The following is a 17,332-nucleotide window of genomic DNA, read 5'->3' as shown; positions in this document are numbered from 1 at the left end:
TTGCGAAGCTGTCGTCACAGTTGTCAGTTAGCTCGCCGTGATCGTATAGTGGTTAGTACTCTGCGTTGTGGCCGCAGCAACCCCGGTTCGAATCCGGGTCACGGCAGTACTGATAAACATTTTTTATCCCGTGAATTTTATTATTTTGTATGTATGTAAATCGTGTCATAAAATAAAATTATAATTTATCATTTGTATCTTCAACATTTTCTCTCCCGGTCCCCTCCTTATTGTCTTTATTTTCCTCACCACAGCCTCATCACCGCCCCCCTCCTTTCTCATCCCACTCTACAGGATGTTCCCTCATATGAAGTAGCTCGCCGTGATCGTATAGTGGTTAGTACTCTGCGTTGTGGCCGCAGCAACCCCGGTTCGAATCCGGGTCACGGCAGTGTTATTTTTTCTGCCTTCTACCACGTTCACTTTATTTACTGTGCTACCTATCGATTCTTTTGCAAAATCACAATATTATCGGCTCGCATTTAGGTTAATGCTACACAAAAGTTTTTAATAATTTGACTTCTTGTCGCATTTTTTTGTTTGTTTTATACGCTTAAAAATCTAACATATCCGCACAAATAACTTTGTTAAATAAACATTTATCATTTGTACATTCGTTTTATTTATTTATATATATATATATATATATATATATATATATATATATATATATAATCTCACTCCTAGTGACAATAAATAGCACAGCTTCAAACTGACATAAGTATTCGACTGTTATTTTTTTGACCGCAGCGATCAAATTACGTCATACACATATGACGTCATATCCTGTTATACGGAGCGGCGCTGCTGACGCCAGAGGCTGCGGGAACAAACAAAGAGCCAGGCGTGTAGAAATGTAACATCGACTCAGCGTTTTATTTACTAAAAGCTTGGACTTTCGTAACAAATACAGAATTATATATTCGTTTACAGTTACATAGGTATGATTTTGCATATATGATGCCAAATGCTGAGATCGTACAGTCGTTTTTATCGAGTGTCAGCTTTTATTTTGAAATCTGATCATTTCTCTTAGTTCTCTGATGATTTTCTTCTGAATCTGTCAAAAGAGACACGGCGATCCACGAAGCGTCTGGGCTCCTTATTCAAGCCGACTTAGATTTTTCTGTTTTATAGATGGAGGATCAGGATTCCTGAAGGGTTTTTTTTTTCAGAGAGAGCTCCCCCAGCATGTCGGCCGAGGAGGAGGAGAGGGGGGTAGTTCGAGTCAAAGTCAAGGTGAGAAATTGTGGCTAAGCAGCGGGTGGGAGACTGAAATAAACACACACACACACACCGAACAATAACAGAGCTGATGCTCCACGTAGTCGACCTCAACGAGGAGACAGGTTACATCACAGAGGCTTTATTTCTAGTGTCCGTGTGGTCATTTCTGTTAAAATCCTAAATAAAATCAGTAATGCTAGACACATCTGTTATTTCCTAAATATTTATTTACATTCCAGTCCTTTCTGGTTTATTATTGATTGTTATGGCAGTGCCTGCTGTTGTTGTTGTTGTTGTTGTTGTTGTAATGCTGGCATCATTTTGTCAATAGCAGTCGGTTTAGACTTCGCACATATTTGTTAAGCTAGAAGAAATGTTTTGAAAACCTAGGCTTGTCACGATATTCAAATAAAATTTTCATTTAATACTGATTTTTAGTTACATTACACCAAAATAAAACCACAAATACAGTTCATTGACCTTTGTCTCATAATGTTTCAAGTATATTGTTTGGCTACTGTTTTATCTTTAGATAGATAGATTGATACTTGTATTGATACAAGTATAGTAACACAATAGACATGTAGCTACAATTACCAATCATACATTCGATCCTTCATATCACTTAGGGTCTGGAACCTATCCCAGGAGACTTTGGACACAAAGGGCGCACACACACATACACACAGACACACACGTAGCTATGGATAATTTGGGAATGCCAATTAGCCCAATATGCATGTCTTTGAACTGTGGGAGGAAACCAAAGTACCCAGAGGAAACCCACCAAGCACAACGAGAACACACATGCACAGGCCCCAGAAACACGGACACGGCGGTAAATTAATGTAGAACCATCTTAAATTGTATGTAGGGATTAAATTAAAAGCTTTGGTCACAAACTGTAATTTTGAGAATTAGCAGACAGTTATTAATAGGCTTTTTTTCGAAACCATCGGCACAGTTGTCAGTTAGTTTGCCATGATCGTCGTATAGTTGTTAAGTGCAAAAGCGACAGTGCTAACCACTGAGCTACCGTGCTGCCGTCAATCATATAATCAAAGGAAGTACACATGTGGGAGATGACCCATGCCTCCACTGAGCTGACTAGAAAAAAATATATCAAATTATATATAAATATATGTAAAGAATTAGATAAATATGTGCAAATTTAGACAATGAAGACTATTCAGTGGACATACAGTAATAGTGCACATTGAAATAAGCAACTGAGTTTCAGCAGTTAAAAATGAGAGCAATGCAAAAAGTGATGTAATAAAAGTCATGGCCGGTTAGAGTAAATTATGAGTATATAAATATATCTGTGATCAGTGAGACTGTTATAAGCAGAGTTACATGTATATACGTGTAGTAATATTTTGTTTTTAGCCCTGAAAGCTAATTTTATTTGCAGTCTATTTTTTTTTCAGTTTATAGTGCAAGTCTGATTGTTTTTTTTTAAACGGCTTCCAGTGTGTTTTTAAATGAATTTGAAGAGAGTTACTTGCCTGTTTGGTAAATCAGGTGTTTGCAATAGGATCTCTAAGTACATGTTGTGTTAATATGCAGCTCTGGCTGTTGAAGCTATTTTATCAAGTGTGTGAAAAAATATATTTTAAAATAATAAAAGTACTGTATTGTCTTCGTAATTGTAATTGGAAGGTATGCTATACAGTACAAGGCTGGTATTGGTAACGGATAGGGATTGGATCTCTTACATGTTTGATTAAAGAGGTGTCAGGTTTTTAGGTAGACGTCATGGTTTCTCGAGTAGATCTCTGGTTGTATATTTATAAGGGATGTTGCTTGCGCATTGTTCGTAAGAACAAACATAAAAACAAATGCACGTGTTGTGGTGTTACTTTTTTATTCATTTATACATTAATTTGCTTGTTCATTCATTTAAACATAATATGGTTATGGTTTGACATGGACATCTCTGACTAAGCCAGAGGAACACCTGACTCAGCTAGTATGAACGTGATTGTGATGAGGATTTTCATTGCCTTTGTTCTACCTCTTTGGTTTGATTAAACATATGTATTTTTATTATATACTACAGTTAAAGGATATCTATTTTGAAAATTGTAATGACAGCTTTCAGAGCTCTAGTCATGTATCGTACAATATGTTACTGTGTAGTGGTGTCACAGGGAGTTTGTCATTTTACATAACAGCTGTCATTTTGTTTGTGGCATGAGGATTGTAAAACTGCAGGTCATAAATTGCTTATATTATCTTTTTTCCTGTCATAGGCTTTCTAAAGTTTGTTCGAAATACTATTGTTATTTTATGTTTAAACAAACCAGAAAATATTATCCACCGCATTACATATTTTAAACAGTTAATTCCTTGGTGACTGAAAATATCTTCTTTTTCACTGTTCAGTTATTGGTAAGCATAAAATTATTGGTGTACCAAAAACAAATAGACACGTTTGTGCCCTTTACAGTTTACATATTAATATGAATGGATATACACATTGCATACTAATCATAAATAAGATTGACACATTAACTTACTTGCCATCATTTTTTGATGAAAACGGGAAAATTATATATAAAGATTTCACTGCTCTGGTCTGTTTTATTTTCATAGTTATTTATTTAGTTTCATTAGTATTTTATATATCTTTTTATAAAATAATTTAATATTTCCAAAAATCTAAAGTAATAAAATAATCATCTGTGTTGCTGCTTTGGGAGTTTCTCATTTTTCTCTTGACAATACTTCATAGAATCAGGTCAGACGGGTTGTCCTGTCAATCAAGCACAGTAATATCATGGTCACCAAACCAGTTATCCATGGTTTTGGCACCGTGAACAGGTGCTAAGTCTAGCTGGAAAAGCAATCAGAATCTCTACAAAACTTTTGAACAGACAGAGGCATGACATGCTCTAAAATCTTCTGGTAGATGTGGTGACTTTGGATTTGATAAAACACAGTGGACTAACACCAGCAGGTGACGTTGCACCCCAAATCATCACAGACTGTGGAAACTTCACATTGTATTTCAAGCAACTTGAATCCTGTGCCTCACCACTCTTCCTACAGACTCTGGGACTTTGATTTCCAAATTAAAGGCAAAATTTACCATTTTATGAAAAGAGGACTTTGGACCATTGAGCAACGGTCCAGTTCTTTTTCTCATTGGTCCAGGAAAGATGTTTTTGACATTGGCTTGATACTAGGAATGCAAGAGTTGTAGTCCATTTCCTGAAGACATATCTGTGTGGTGCCTCTTGATGCACTGACCTTTGCTTGAAAATCTTCTTAAGACTGCAGTCACCCTTCTTGCTTGCACACCTTCTCATATGAAGCCTTTCCCTTCCAGTTAACTTTTCATGAGTACGCTTCTATTTGTGCTGCATTAGCTTTTCTGTGGGATTGAACAAGACAGATTAGGTCCCAGGTATGAGTGAAGCTTGGGTGACCATAAACATGTCACCAGTTTACTGGTGTATACTGTAGTTGGTGTGTAATGTTGGTTCAGGTTTTTTAGATAGTGTTTGTATTTTTTTTATCACATTAAAAAAACAAAAGTGTACACACTAAATATATAATATTTATATATATACTATATATATATATATATATATATATATATATATATACTATATATCACTATTAGTGCAATATGTAGATCAATGGCTACACTAGATTATAGTTTATTCTTCAAACACATTAAGTTAACACCTTTTTTTTTTTTTTTTTGCTAAAACATGAGAAAGGCTAAAAAGAAAATTCATTATTTCATTTACTATTTTACATACCCTTTGACTGACACACAATATAAAAAGCTTATTTTTGTTTAAAAAAATGAATACTTTTTAAATTTCATTTGAACCACCAGTATCTCAAGGTATAAGATTATTCCCCTAGATCGATAACAAGTATATTTATAATGAATATATACAATATACACTCACCTAAAGGATTATTAGGAAGACCATACTAATACGGTGTTTGACCCCTTTCCCCTTCAGAACTGCCTTAATTCTACGTGGCATTGGTTCAACAAGGTGCTGGAAGCATTCTTTAGAAATGTTGGCCCATATTGATAGGATAGCATCTTGCAGTTGATGGAGATTTGTGGGATGCACATCCAGGGCACGAAGCTCCTGTTTCACCACATCCCAAAGATGCTCTATTGGGTTAAGATCTTGTGACTGTGGGGCCATTTTAGTACAGTGAACTCATTGTCATGTTCAAGAAACCAATTTTAAATGATTCGAGCTTTGTGACATGGTGCATTATTCTGCTGGAAGTAGCCATCAGGGGATGGGTACATGGAGGTCATAAAGGGATGGACATGGTCAGAAACAATGCTCAGGTAGCCCGTGGCATTTAAACAATGCCCAATTGGCACTAAGCAGCCTAAAATGTGCCAAGAAAAACATCCCCCACACCATTACACCACCACCACCAGCAGCCTGCACAGTGGTAACAAGGCATGATGGATCCATGTCCTCATTCTGTTTACACCAAATTCTGACTCTACCATTTGAATGTCTCAACAGAAATCGAGACTCATCAGACCAGGCAACATTTTTTCTTCAGTCTTCAACTGTCCAATTTTGGTGAGCTTGTGCAAATTGTAGCCTCTTTTTCCCATTTGTAGTGGAGATGAGTGGTACCCGGTGGGGTCTTCTGCTGTTGTAGCCCATCCGCCTCAAGGTTGTGCGTGTTGTGGCTTCACAAATGCTTTGCTGCATACCTCGGTTGTAACGAGTGGTTATTTCAGTCAAAGTTGCTCTTCTATCAGCTTAAATCAGTCGGCCCATTCTCCTCCGACCTCTAGCATCAACAAGGCATTTTCGCCCACAGGACTGCTGCATACTGGATGTTTTTCTCTTTTCACACCATTCTTTGTAAACCCTAGAAATGGTTGTGCGTGAAAATCCAAGTAACTGAGCAGATTGTGAAATACTCAGACCGGCCCGTCTGGCACCAACAACCATGCCACGCTCAAAATTGCTTAAATCACCTTTCTTTCCCATTCTGACATTCAGTTTGGAGTTCAGGAGATTGTCTTGACCAGGACCACACCCCTAAATGCATTGAATCAACTGCCATGTGATTGGTTGATTAGATAATTTCATTAATGAGAAATTGAACAGATGTTCCTAATAATCCTTTAGGTGAGTATAGACTGAATATTTATGTAGTGTTGTGAAATGTACCCACAGGATCTTCCTAATAGGCCTTAAATTCAGTGTTCCCCAACACCCCTGGTGTTTTATTATTATTATTATTATTATTATTATTTATTTTTTTTAATACTTAGTTTATTATTTTATAATTTGCCCTAGAGATTTCTCTACTTAATTATGTTTGTGGTATGAATTGAAACCATCAGCGGGGAAAAAGCAGCATAAATAAGTGTAGATCTGAATATTCATGTTATATGAAACCTTTTAAACAGAGGCTGATGTTACTACTTAATACAATGACATTTAATATGTTGAAGATAACACCAGCATTTTTTTCTTGTATAAAACGAAACATTTGGTCTAGTTTAGAAACCGATGGACTAATTGAAACCAGACACTAGGGGGCAAATGTGAACAAGCCACTCTTCTCACTGTTCTAATGTGGTGTAGCATCCCATACTGTACATGGATGCAAAGGAGTTCGAAAAGTCTTAGATTTAGAGGAAAGGAAGTAACATTTATTAATAAATGAATGAGAACAAACCTAAAACCGGATCCAAAACTGAAATGTCTGCTTATGTTAAAGAGAAACTTAAATTGACATTGTAAAGTGTAATTTGGGCTTAGTCTGTGGACATAATGTATGACTTTTATTTAGTTTCTCTCCTCCTCTTCCCTTCCTCATGCAGAAATGTGAAGGATTGGAACCAGTGGAATTCCGCTCCTTTGCTGTTGATCCACAGATCACATCACTGGAGGTGCTGCAGCACATCCTGATACGAGCCTTTGAGCTCAATGGGTGAGTGTGTCCATGACAAATGAGGTACTAAATAGGAAATATGTTAGATTGGTGTGCATCCATGATTTTATCTACAGGGAACTTGTAGAGTCATGATGAAAACAGTCTCTAAATAGACAATGGTAAATAGGATTTCATATTTGCTGTGTCGATAGTACAGGCATCGGCTGCAAGAGGCAACACATGCAACATAAACAAAGGGAGCGAGCTAAGATCACAGCATGCTGTGAAGTGTGGAATTCTATTGTTCTTGCACAGAGATGGTGTACAAAGTGAGGAATGCAAGACTATATCTGGAGACAAAAAAAATGTCATGCAATGCTGATTGCAATGCTACAGGCTCAGTGAACGATGCAAGAAGACATGGCTGTCCATCCACATTGAAATTTAATGATTTGCTTTCATTTTCCTATGTAGTAAGGTACACGTATACGATTTGTTTTAATACGTTTGTGTTAGAAATATGGACTTTATTACTCATTTTTAATAAATAGTTCTTTTCCCCCACCCTGTATTAGAGCAATTTTCCACATTCCCCAGGTAGAGGAAAAACTTCAATTCTGTAACCATTAGAGTACCAGTCAAGCCTAAATGTGGTCTGGTTATTTTGTCTGATAACAACATTTGCTCAAACACAAACTGAACTAGGTTAAGTTAATCATTTCCCTTTTCAGGAAAAAAGCTTAACAGCTGAGTAAACCTTAGAGCAAAGATTGTTGACAGATTCGTTGTTTGCATACTGTAGTAAACAAAAAAATATTTTGTTCCAAAAGCTTATTTAAATTTTACATTGCAGTGGCTTATGTATTTTTTGTGAGCAGCAATATGGTTTTATGCCTAGAAAGAGTACATCAGATGCAGTATTTGCTTTGAGGATGCTGGCGGAGAAGTACAGAGAAGGTAACAGAGAGTTGCATTGTGTCTTTGTAGATTTAGAGAAGGCGTATGACAGGATGCCAAGAGAGGAGCTGTGGTATTGTATGAGAAGGTCTGGAGTGGCAGAGAAGTATGTTAGAGTGGTGCAGGACATGTATGAGAGCTGTACGACAATGGTGAGATGTGCAATAGGTACGACAGAAGAGTTCAAGGTGGAGGTGGGTCTGCATCAAGGATCGGCTTTAAGCCCCTTTTTGTTTGCTCTGGTGATGGACAGGATGACAGATGAGGTAAGACAGGAGTCTCCATGGACTATGATGTTTGCAGATGACATTTTGCTTTGTAGCGAGAGCAGGGATCAGGTGAAGGAAAATTTGGAGAGGTAGAGGTATGCTCTGGAAAGCAGAGGAATAAAGATTAGCCGCAGCAAGACAAAATACATGTGTGTAAAAGAGAGGAACCCAAGAGGATCGGTGAGGCTACAGGGAGCAGAGGTAAAGAAGGTGCAGGATTTTAAGTACTTAGGGTCAATGGTCCAGAGCAACGGAGAGTGTGGAAAGGAGGTGAAGAGGCGGGTACAGGCAGGTTGGAATGGGTAGAGAAAAGTTTCAGGTGTGTTGTGCGATAAAAGAGTATCAGCGAGAATAAAAGGAAAAGTGTACAGGACTGTGGTGAGACCAGCAATGCTCTACGGCTTAGAGACAGTAGCACTGAAGAAAAGACAGGAGGCAGAGTCGGAGGTAGCAGAGCTGAAGATGTTGAGGTTCTCTTTGGGAGTGGCAAGGATGGATAGGATCAAGAATGAGTTCATCAGAGGGACAACCCATGTTAGATGTTTTGGAGATAAAGTCAGAGAGGCCAAATTGAGGTGGTTTGGACATGTTCAGAGGAGAGATTGTGAATATATCGGTAGAAGGATGCTTAGGATGGAACTGCCAGGCAGGAGGTCTAGAGGAAGACCAAAGAGGAGATTTATGGATGCAGTGAGAGAGGACATGAAGTTAGTTGGTGTGAGAGAAGAGGATGCAGAGGATAGGGTTAGATGGAGGCAAATGATTCGCTGTGGCGACCCCTGAAAGGCAACAGCCGAAAGACAAAGAAGAAGTGGCTTATATTTTTCTTTTAAGTAAGCTTGAGAAGATTTAAAAGTCTTAAAAATACTATATAGATATATTCTTTTCCTCCACAGAAGGCGTAATTTTGGTATTAGCTACCTGTCCCGGGATCGCATGGGTGCAGAAGTCTATCTCTCGCTCCTGTCTGATTGGGATTTAGATGCAGCGTTTGTCAGTGCAGCTAAGCCTTACCTCCAGCTTAAGATGGACATTAAGCCTTCAGAAGAGAGTAAGTAAATAGATTGTTGTCATGCCATGCTTAGCATGCGAGTATTTAAAAAAAGAACTGCCTACAGACTAAAAAAAAACAAAAAAACGTTCTTTCGAGGAGATCTGTTTACGTGTTCATTAAATCAGCTTTAATTAAATATGTTGTTTTGGTAACTAAAGAACGTAGCTGTCACTTAGTCTCAGCAGCCATTTCTGTGATCGTTTTGTTGTCCCAGGTCCAGTGCTAGAGGACTGGGACATCATAAGTCCTAAGGATGTGATTGGCTCAGATCAACTGCAGGGGGAGAAGAGGTCCCTGACGTCCACGGCTCTTCCCTTTACCCAGTCCCTGCTGTCCCAGGTTACTGATGATGTTCTTCACCCTGTCAGCCACCTGTTTTACCAGCCAGTCTCTGCTGCGTTCAGTCAGGTTCCTCATCTCCTAATGCAATCGCACTTTAACCAAAGGCAGTTTCCCAAAGAAGCATGCTTGAGGATTAGGCAGGCGTTAACCTTTCATGTGGGAAACAGCATGGTGCCATTAAAAAAAAATAGCTTCTAGATTACGTGAACGCACTAAATGAATAAATTAATGCATTTAAGGTTTGACTATTTATTCTGATTTATTCTATATTTTGACTATATATTCATCTTTTTCTGTCTTTTAGATGGGTCGGACGTTGTCTAAGGTGCAGCAGGCATTAAGCTGGTCATACGGGGAGGAGGTCAAGCCATTCAAGCCCCCACTGAGTGATGCAGAATTTCACAGTTACTTGAACAACCAGGGTCAGCTGACGCGGCCAGAGGAACTACGGCTCCGCATTTATCATGGGGGGGTTGAGCCATCCCTCCGCAAGGTGAAGATTGTTTTTAAGACAATCAACAAATGACTGCAGTGTCACTGTCTAATTCTTATGTAACTTTAAAGTACTATTCCATCGCCTGTCTGACTAGTGACTCTTGTCTGTCAGTGTGTAGTTGAACTTCTTTCATGTTTGAAGCTACAAATGTCCTGACAATTTTGACCCAAAATTTTTGAGGCAGTACTGAATTGTTAGGACAACATTTACCATAGCAGTTCAAGAATATGTTCATCATTACATATGTAATAATGTTATATAATAATAATAATAATAATATAAAACATTAATAATAACACTGTTGTTTTAATTAAAACATTTTTAAAGCATTTTTATCAGTTCTATTATTGAACCTTTTTTCCGATTATAGGTAGTGTGGCGTTACCTTTTAAATGTGTACCCAGATGGCCTGACGGGGCAGGAAAGGATGGACTACATGAAGAGGAAAACAAGAGAATATGACCAGCTCAAAAGTGAGTGGAAATCCAGGGTGAGCTCAGAGGATCTGGAGTTCATTAGAGGAAATGTTTTAAAGGATGTGCTTAGAACGGACCGAGCCCATCCGTACTATGCCGGCTCGGAGGACAGTCCTCACTTGACCGCTTTGACTGATCTCCTTACCACTTTTGCCATCACGCATCCGCAGGTGGGCGTAAAAATTGTCTTAAAATGTAAAAAAATTCTGTTTCCTGAAATGTTATTTTTTTTGTCTTTCTTAAAAAGGGAGGGGAATAACAAAAATGAAAATCAATTTTATAAATATACAGTAAGGGTCTGAGATTCCAGCACTGACTGTAGAACTCCAGCTCACAGCCACACCCCTGGTTGCAAATGTTTAAACAACATTTTGTTGTATTTGTTCAAACATAACAGAATTTAAACACACTTTTGACGGCTATCAGACAGTCATTAAACCATAAAAGGAACAAATCAAATGCTAAATTCACAAAAAAAAATTCTGAAACTTTCTCAAATATTTTTATTTTTATAATATTATTCAAAGATTCTCTTTTTCAAGCAGATTATCGCTGATGTCATTTGTAATAAAACATTTGGATTAAATAGAAAAATAATGCCAAACTAAAGCATTTCCCATTATTCATTTGGACTTCTGGACCCCACTGAATTTCTGTATAGATTTTCCAGTTCATTGGTATAATATCTTAATGATATGTTGGTGTCCTAATCTAGACAATTGTCCAAATACGAGTTAAACTTTTTAAAAAGAGGATCTCATCAGACATTAAAAAAATATAGCCATGAATATAGCTATATATATTTTCATGATATAGTTCATGAAACCTGGATGATGAAACTATACCCTATTCCTGTGACACCAAATACGTTCAGCGTTAATGTCCCAGTAACAAAAATATTACAATACAAAGAGTTACATTTAAAAGTTGTAAATTGCTGTTTTAAAAAAGCAGGCTTCAGTATAAATATGACGATCAGCAGCTTTGCTTTAATAATTTTTAATTGTTCCAATTGTTCTACAGGTGTCTTATTGTCAAGGTATGAGTGATATTGCCTCTCCGATCCTTGCTGTCATGGACAATGAAGCGCACGCCTTTATTTGTTTTTGTGGTATCATGAAGCGCTTAGAAGGCAACTTCCGCCCTGACGGCCAACTAATGTCTATTAAGTTCCAGCACCTTAAGTTACTCTTGCAATACTCAGATCCTGAATTTTATACCTATCTGGTCTCCAAAGGTGCTGACGACCTCTTTTTTTGTTACCGCTGGCTGCTTCTCGAACTAAAGCGCGAGTTTGCTTTTGACGATGCACTGAGGATGTTAGAGGTGACGTGGAGCTCTCTGCCTCCAGACCCACCTGAGACCGAGGTTGAGCTGCTTGGGCTACCGCTTGAAGAAGGCGAGTCCCCTAGTCGTGAGGGCAGCTGCCCAAAGTTGGAGAATGAAAACCTGGAGAGAGAGCAGACAGAGCAGCGGCGGCGACACATGTTAAGGCCGTCCAGAGAAGAGGCAGACGGGGGACACAGTCTCAGCTTGGAGGCAGAGAGAAAGGAAGAGAAGCCATCGGATGAAGTGGACAAAGGAATTTATGGTATGGATTGTGCAGTGAACACTGAAGGCCCCCCACCAGCACCTCCTTTTGAGAAGCAGTCCAGTTTTGGAGAATTTAAGTACTACAGTGCACGAAATGAGGATAGTTTTGAAGCTAACGAAATTGAAACATCAGATCCCACATTATCTTTGGAAAAGTTTCAGGCCACGCATTCATTACCTCTTACAGTCCGTCAGTCCACAGAAGACAGTGAGGATGATCCTGGAGAGAGGCAGCCTTTAATAAGTGGAAATGAGAAACCTTCATCTCCTCAGACAGAGGAGAAAAATGGACAAACAGTTTCTCCCTTTCCTCCAAGTATACTGAACTGGAAAAATGTCCCTCAGTTCTCTGCAACATCTCCTTCAATGTCCAGCTGGAGAGCACTGTATCCAGATGTTCCAGGGTCGAAGCCAGTCTCATCTTCATTTATTGTGAGCAGTGCTGCATCTCCTGATAAGGCTTTGGGGAGATTTGTGTCTTCAGCTGCTGTGTCTAATGGAACTGGAATGCACTCACCATCAACCCCCACTGGAAAGTCTGCACTTTCCTCTCCATCCCTGGGCAACAATCGCTCACTGCTGTCTTCACCGATTTTATCCTTTGCTAAATCTCCATCACTACCCAAACCATTCTCCAGCAACCTTTCATCCCCATGCAAACTTCCAGGAACTGGTGCAAACACTCCAACTACAGGCAAACCTGACGTTAGCAGTATTAAACCCTGTTCCCTTCCTCCTCCTCAAGAGTTTGGCAAGGGCAATCCTTTCATGCTGTTCTTGTGCCTCTCCATCCTGTTGGAGCATCGTGACCACATTATTAAAAATAGTTTGGATTATAACGAGCTGGCCATGCATTTTGATCGCTTGGTCCGCAAGCACAACCTTGGTCGTATTCTTCAGCGTGCCAAGGCCCTGTTTGCTGATTACCTGCAGAGTGAGGTGTGGGACTCTGAGGAAGGTGATGAGGTCAGCTTGGACTCACCAACCACAGCTGCGTCCTCACCACAAACACTCCCCAAAACCAGTTTTTCTAACCTGCAGTCCACAACGACGTCCTCCCCAAACTCTACCTATAATCTGGCCTCTACGATACCTTCCCCTACATCACCCAATGAGCTCTCTCCCTCATCTTCCTGATGATTTTTATCTGAACACATTTCATTTCAATTCATAATCTATTCCAGTGTTAATGACAAGCTTTACTGGTTTTGTTTACGTGGTGAACCAAAGCAGGACAAGAGCTTTGTGTCTTAATCATTCTGCTGGTATTAGATTTATTTATTTTATTTTTTTGCATAGGATGCTTATTTTTCCTGAGAGATTTTCTTTGCAAAACTTTTGCATGCCACTTATTGTACTGTATGTTACTTCTTGCACTTTATCCTTTATCCAATTTTTGCTTTAACAATGTAAATAAAACTCCAGAAAAGACCAGCATGAACGTTTGACAGAAATGCTGGACTGAGACTTAAAAACCTATAGACCATTGATAATCTTCGCTGTTGCATCCATTAATTCAAGTTCCATTTGATTTTCTTTTTTCTTTTAATAATTCATAATGTTTTCTTTGCCGCTAACTCTCTCCAGTTTTCATCAACTCACAATAAACTGGTCTGGCTAAAATGATTTACTGGATGTAAATTATTAAGAATATTTTACATATGATGTAAATTTCTTCCATACAGCAAGACCGCTGGTAGGTGTCTCAACAGAAGACTAATTTATTAATCATCACTATTGACCTAAATGTACAGCTAAAGTAGTAATATTATCCAAAAATGTCTGATGAACCTGTTTTGCCCACTCTTGTTTAAAAGTGCCTCATTTCCTTGGAACTTTTTTTTTTGCATATAAAAAGTCTTTAAATTCCTGTTAAAATTGCAGGTTTTTTAAGTAAACAACAACATAAGTAATTTTAGATTGTTCCCTACATTTAATGTAATATAGTTAGTAACAGAGTTACTAATAACAATACAGTGGTCAGTGTTTTGAGTAAGACTGTACAAAGTTATCATTTGTCCCTTTGATTTCTGTCTTCTTTACAAAAATGCTTATAAACTGTCTGATTTTGAGAGGATCTGCTCTGCATCACCTTCCCTCTTTAAGACGTTACACAAGTTTTAAAAACGGGTTAGGTCTTTAGCTGTCTTATGCAGGCCTGCAAGGATTAGCACTTAGAGGAAATCATGATAGCTCCTTCTTGGGTAGAACCCCAGCCTCAGCTGAAGAAGCAGCCCCATAGCATGATGCTGCTACTAATGTGCTTCTCATCAGAAGTTGAATTCTTTAGTTATAGTTTTGTACAGCCAGTATCTTTTAACATTATGCCCCAGAATGTGCCCCCTTTTCCTCCTCTGGCTGATGCCATGGTGCATCTAAGGTAGCGCCCGGTCCTGGATGCCCTTTTGCCCAGCACACTTCAGTGTTTTTTCAGCTCCCAGCATACCTGATTTAACTGCTCAATTAAGGTGGGAAAGCATAAAGCGCAGTATGTGCAGGACAAGGGGTCTTCCAGAACCAGGATTGGGCAACACTGATTTAATATATATATATTTTTTATCTAGTGAACTATTTTGACAAACGAGATAATGTACCTGCTCTTTTCTGCTCCTTGCAGACCACAGCTTCAGCAGTTAGATGAAACCAATAAAATCTTAAGGAGATTCTACAAAAATGCATGATGTTTATTTGGGGTTGATTAGAATCACTTGATTGATGACAGCTGTATAAAGTATAAAGTTTTGGCTAGTTGTAGTTTTTAACTTTTGAACACGTGTTTGGATATAATTGGTTAATTCTGAGCATTGTCATATGCCACATTATAAAGGGTGTGTAGGTACATATATGAAACCAGGTTATTTGTTACTTTTTTCCTGTATAACCTATTTTAAACTCTTTTTTTTTTTTTATTCCCAAACCTGCCATTTTAACAGATATATGTAAAATGATTACAACTTTACCAAAAGCAGTAAAAGTAAGTACATTAGTCATATGTTATCATTCCTCCTGCAGAATTTGGGATTTTCACACGTCTTAACACCAAGTGTTCTTTTCTTCTCATTTCTTCTTAGGAGTGCTAAAATCCTTTATTAACATGGGCCAAAGGAATTTTATTTGAAATGCAATCATTGTGGGCCTTCTGTGTTTTCTTTAAAATCTTTATTGAACGTTAAATTATTCTCATTGAGAGGTTTGCTGAACACAACACTAGCAATACCTGTATTTATACAATAAATTCATCCAAGACCAATGATGTATCTTCGTGATTCTTACAGTCTGAGAGTTTCATATAGAAAAGATGAGGCAAGTAAATGTGGAAGATTTGTTTGCTAAATAAATCTATGTAATGACCCGTCTTTTGGGTAATAGCTATCTAGGTTATAGTTATTTGTAAAAATTAGAAAAAGTAAAACAACAGAAACCCTGGTCCGGAAAAGACTAAGACTTGTCAACTCAATCAGGTAAAGATAAACGGCACATAAAACCAACGATCACATTTCAACTGTGATCAGCTTTGGTCATTTTAATTAGCTCAGCTTGAAAAGCTGGAGCATTTTAGTCCCTGATTGTGCAAATAAAAACAATCAATTATGTGTGGGAAGGCATTGTCAAAAGATTTCCAGGATAAACTTGTGCACAATTCAGATAGTATACAGAAAATATCAAAGGTTTTATTACTGCCTAGAAGCACAGGAAAGTAAATTATAAAGAAGTGGACGGTATTTGGTACAACGCAGATCCTCTCTGGATCAGGACATCGCACCAAACTGGAGGAAAGAGCCAGGGGGAAACTGGTTACCAAGAGGCCTACAGCAACTCTGAAGCAGTTGCGGGAATTTATGACAATGAGTGGTCATTGTGCACATGTGACAACAATATCACAAATTTTTCACAAATGTGGCTTATATGGGAAGGTTGCAAGAAAAAAGCTACTACTCAAGAAAGGCCATGTGCAGCCACAATTGAGCTTTGCAAAAACTGAGGTGGTCAGATTTTAGATGGTTGCAACACCAAATGATATGACTGTCAGAAATCCAATACAGCTCACCATCAAAATGACATCATTCCCAGTAAAGCATGGAGGTGGCAATATCCTGTTATGGGGGGTGTTTCTCTGCTGCTGTGACTGGAGCTCTTGATAGGAGAGAGGGGAAATATTTGGGGCAAAAATCCAGTTGAATTTTTGAGAATGTTTTCCTTCCATCATGACAACGACCCAAAGCACATAGCAAACCTGACCACACACTGTTTGAAGGAGAAAAATTTCCTTGCACCACATGGCCTAGTAAGAGCCCAGACTTAAACCCCATTGAAAATTTGTAGAATGACTTAAATACTGCAGTTCACAGATGGTCACCATCAAATTTAACTCAACTTGAGCAGCGAGATTTTGTGATAAGTGTTGAAGGAGCCTTTAATTGTCACATGCATATTACAGCATATTGAAATTTTTTTCTTCACATATCCCAGCTTGTTAGGAAGCAGGGGCCAGACCTCAGGGTCAGCCATGATGGGCACCACTGGATCAGAGAGGGTTAAGGGCCTTGGTCAGCATTACATCTGGATTTGTGTAATGCTGCTTTCTGACTATTTTAATTATACACAAATAAAACTGACATTTAAGTTGTAAGAAATAAGATAATTGTGCTATATCACACTTAAGGAAGTGCTGCATTGCTGGATGTAGGCAAGCCATGAAGTTGGTGGACAGTCCTGTAAATCTTCTAAGTTTCTATTCATATTTCCACTTCTTTTTCTTTAACACATAAGCTCCATTATCTGGGGTTAAATGGAAGGCTAGTGCTCTATGGTGTACAATCCATTGTCACACACACACCAAGTAGTGCCCTTGAATTCCTCTCGTCCAATTATATTGTTCGATCGGAACTAACTTTGTATAATACTCGTTTAATTCTAGTTAAATCAATAACTCAGTAAATCCTCAAAACTTGTTTCCGCCCGGTTTCGAACCGGGGACCTTTCGCGTGTGAGGCGAACGTGATAACCACTACACTACGGAAAC

The 17,332-nt window shown here is 38.5% G+C and overlaps 1 protein-coding gene and 3 non-coding genes across 6 annotated transcripts; 3 read left to right on the top strand and 1 right to left on the bottom strand.

The window, feature by feature from the left end:
- The first annotated feature begins 34 nt into the window (after nucleotides 1–34).
- trnah-gug (transfer RNA histidin (anticodon GUG)) lies at nucleotides 35–106 on the top strand. The gene has a single exon. It is a non-coding gene; the product is annotated as a tRNA-His (tRNA).
- Nucleotides 107–319: 213 nt separating this feature from the next.
- trnah-gug (transfer RNA histidin (anticodon GUG)) lies at nucleotides 320–391 on the top strand. The gene has a single exon. It is a non-coding gene; the product is annotated as a tRNA-His (tRNA).
- A 417-nt stretch (nucleotides 392–808) lies between these two features.
- tbc1d25 (TBC1 domain family, member 25) lies at nucleotides 809–15,559 on the top strand. Of its 3 annotated transcripts, XM_053504574.1 has the most exons (8): nucleotides 825–941; nucleotides 1,176–1,239; nucleotides 7,070–7,179; nucleotides 9,245–9,399; nucleotides 9,617–9,810; nucleotides 10,049–10,237; nucleotides 10,611–10,886; nucleotides 11,740–15,559. In XM_053504574.1, the coding sequence occupies exons 2-8, from the start codon at nucleotides 1,192–1,194 to the stop codon at nucleotides 13,444–13,446; spliced, it is 2,679 nt and encodes an 892-aa protein (XP_053360549.1). In that variant the 5' UTR covers nucleotides 825–941; nucleotides 1,176–1,191; the 3' UTR covers nucleotides 13,447–15,559. The 3 variants fall into 3 exon arrangements, with proteins under 3 accessions (XP_053360550.1, XP_053360549.1, XP_053360551.1); XM_053504575.1 differs by having other exon boundaries at nucleotides 809–1,239; nucleotides 9,617–9,741; XM_053504576.1 differs by lacking the exons at nucleotides 825–941; nucleotides 1,176–1,239; nucleotides 9,245–9,399; nucleotides 9,617–9,810 and having other exon boundaries at nucleotides 7,071–7,179.
- A 1,700-nt stretch (nucleotides 15,560–17,259) lies between these two features.
- Nucleotides 17,260–17,332, bottom strand: trnav-cac (transfer RNA valine (anticodon CAC)). The gene has a single exon. It is a non-coding gene; the product is annotated as a tRNA-Val (tRNA).

The sequence above is a fragment of the Clarias gariepinus genome, chromosome 9, assembly GCF_024256425.1.
Source record: "Clarias gariepinus isolate MV-2021 ecotype Netherlands chromosome 9, CGAR_prim_01v2, whole genome shotgun sequence".
Taxonomy (NCBI): domain Eukaryota; kingdom Metazoa; phylum Chordata; class Actinopteri; order Siluriformes; family Clariidae; genus Clarias; species Clarias gariepinus.
Note: the sequence above shows the minus strand (reverse complement) of the source record. Positions and strands in the feature narration are given on the sequence as shown.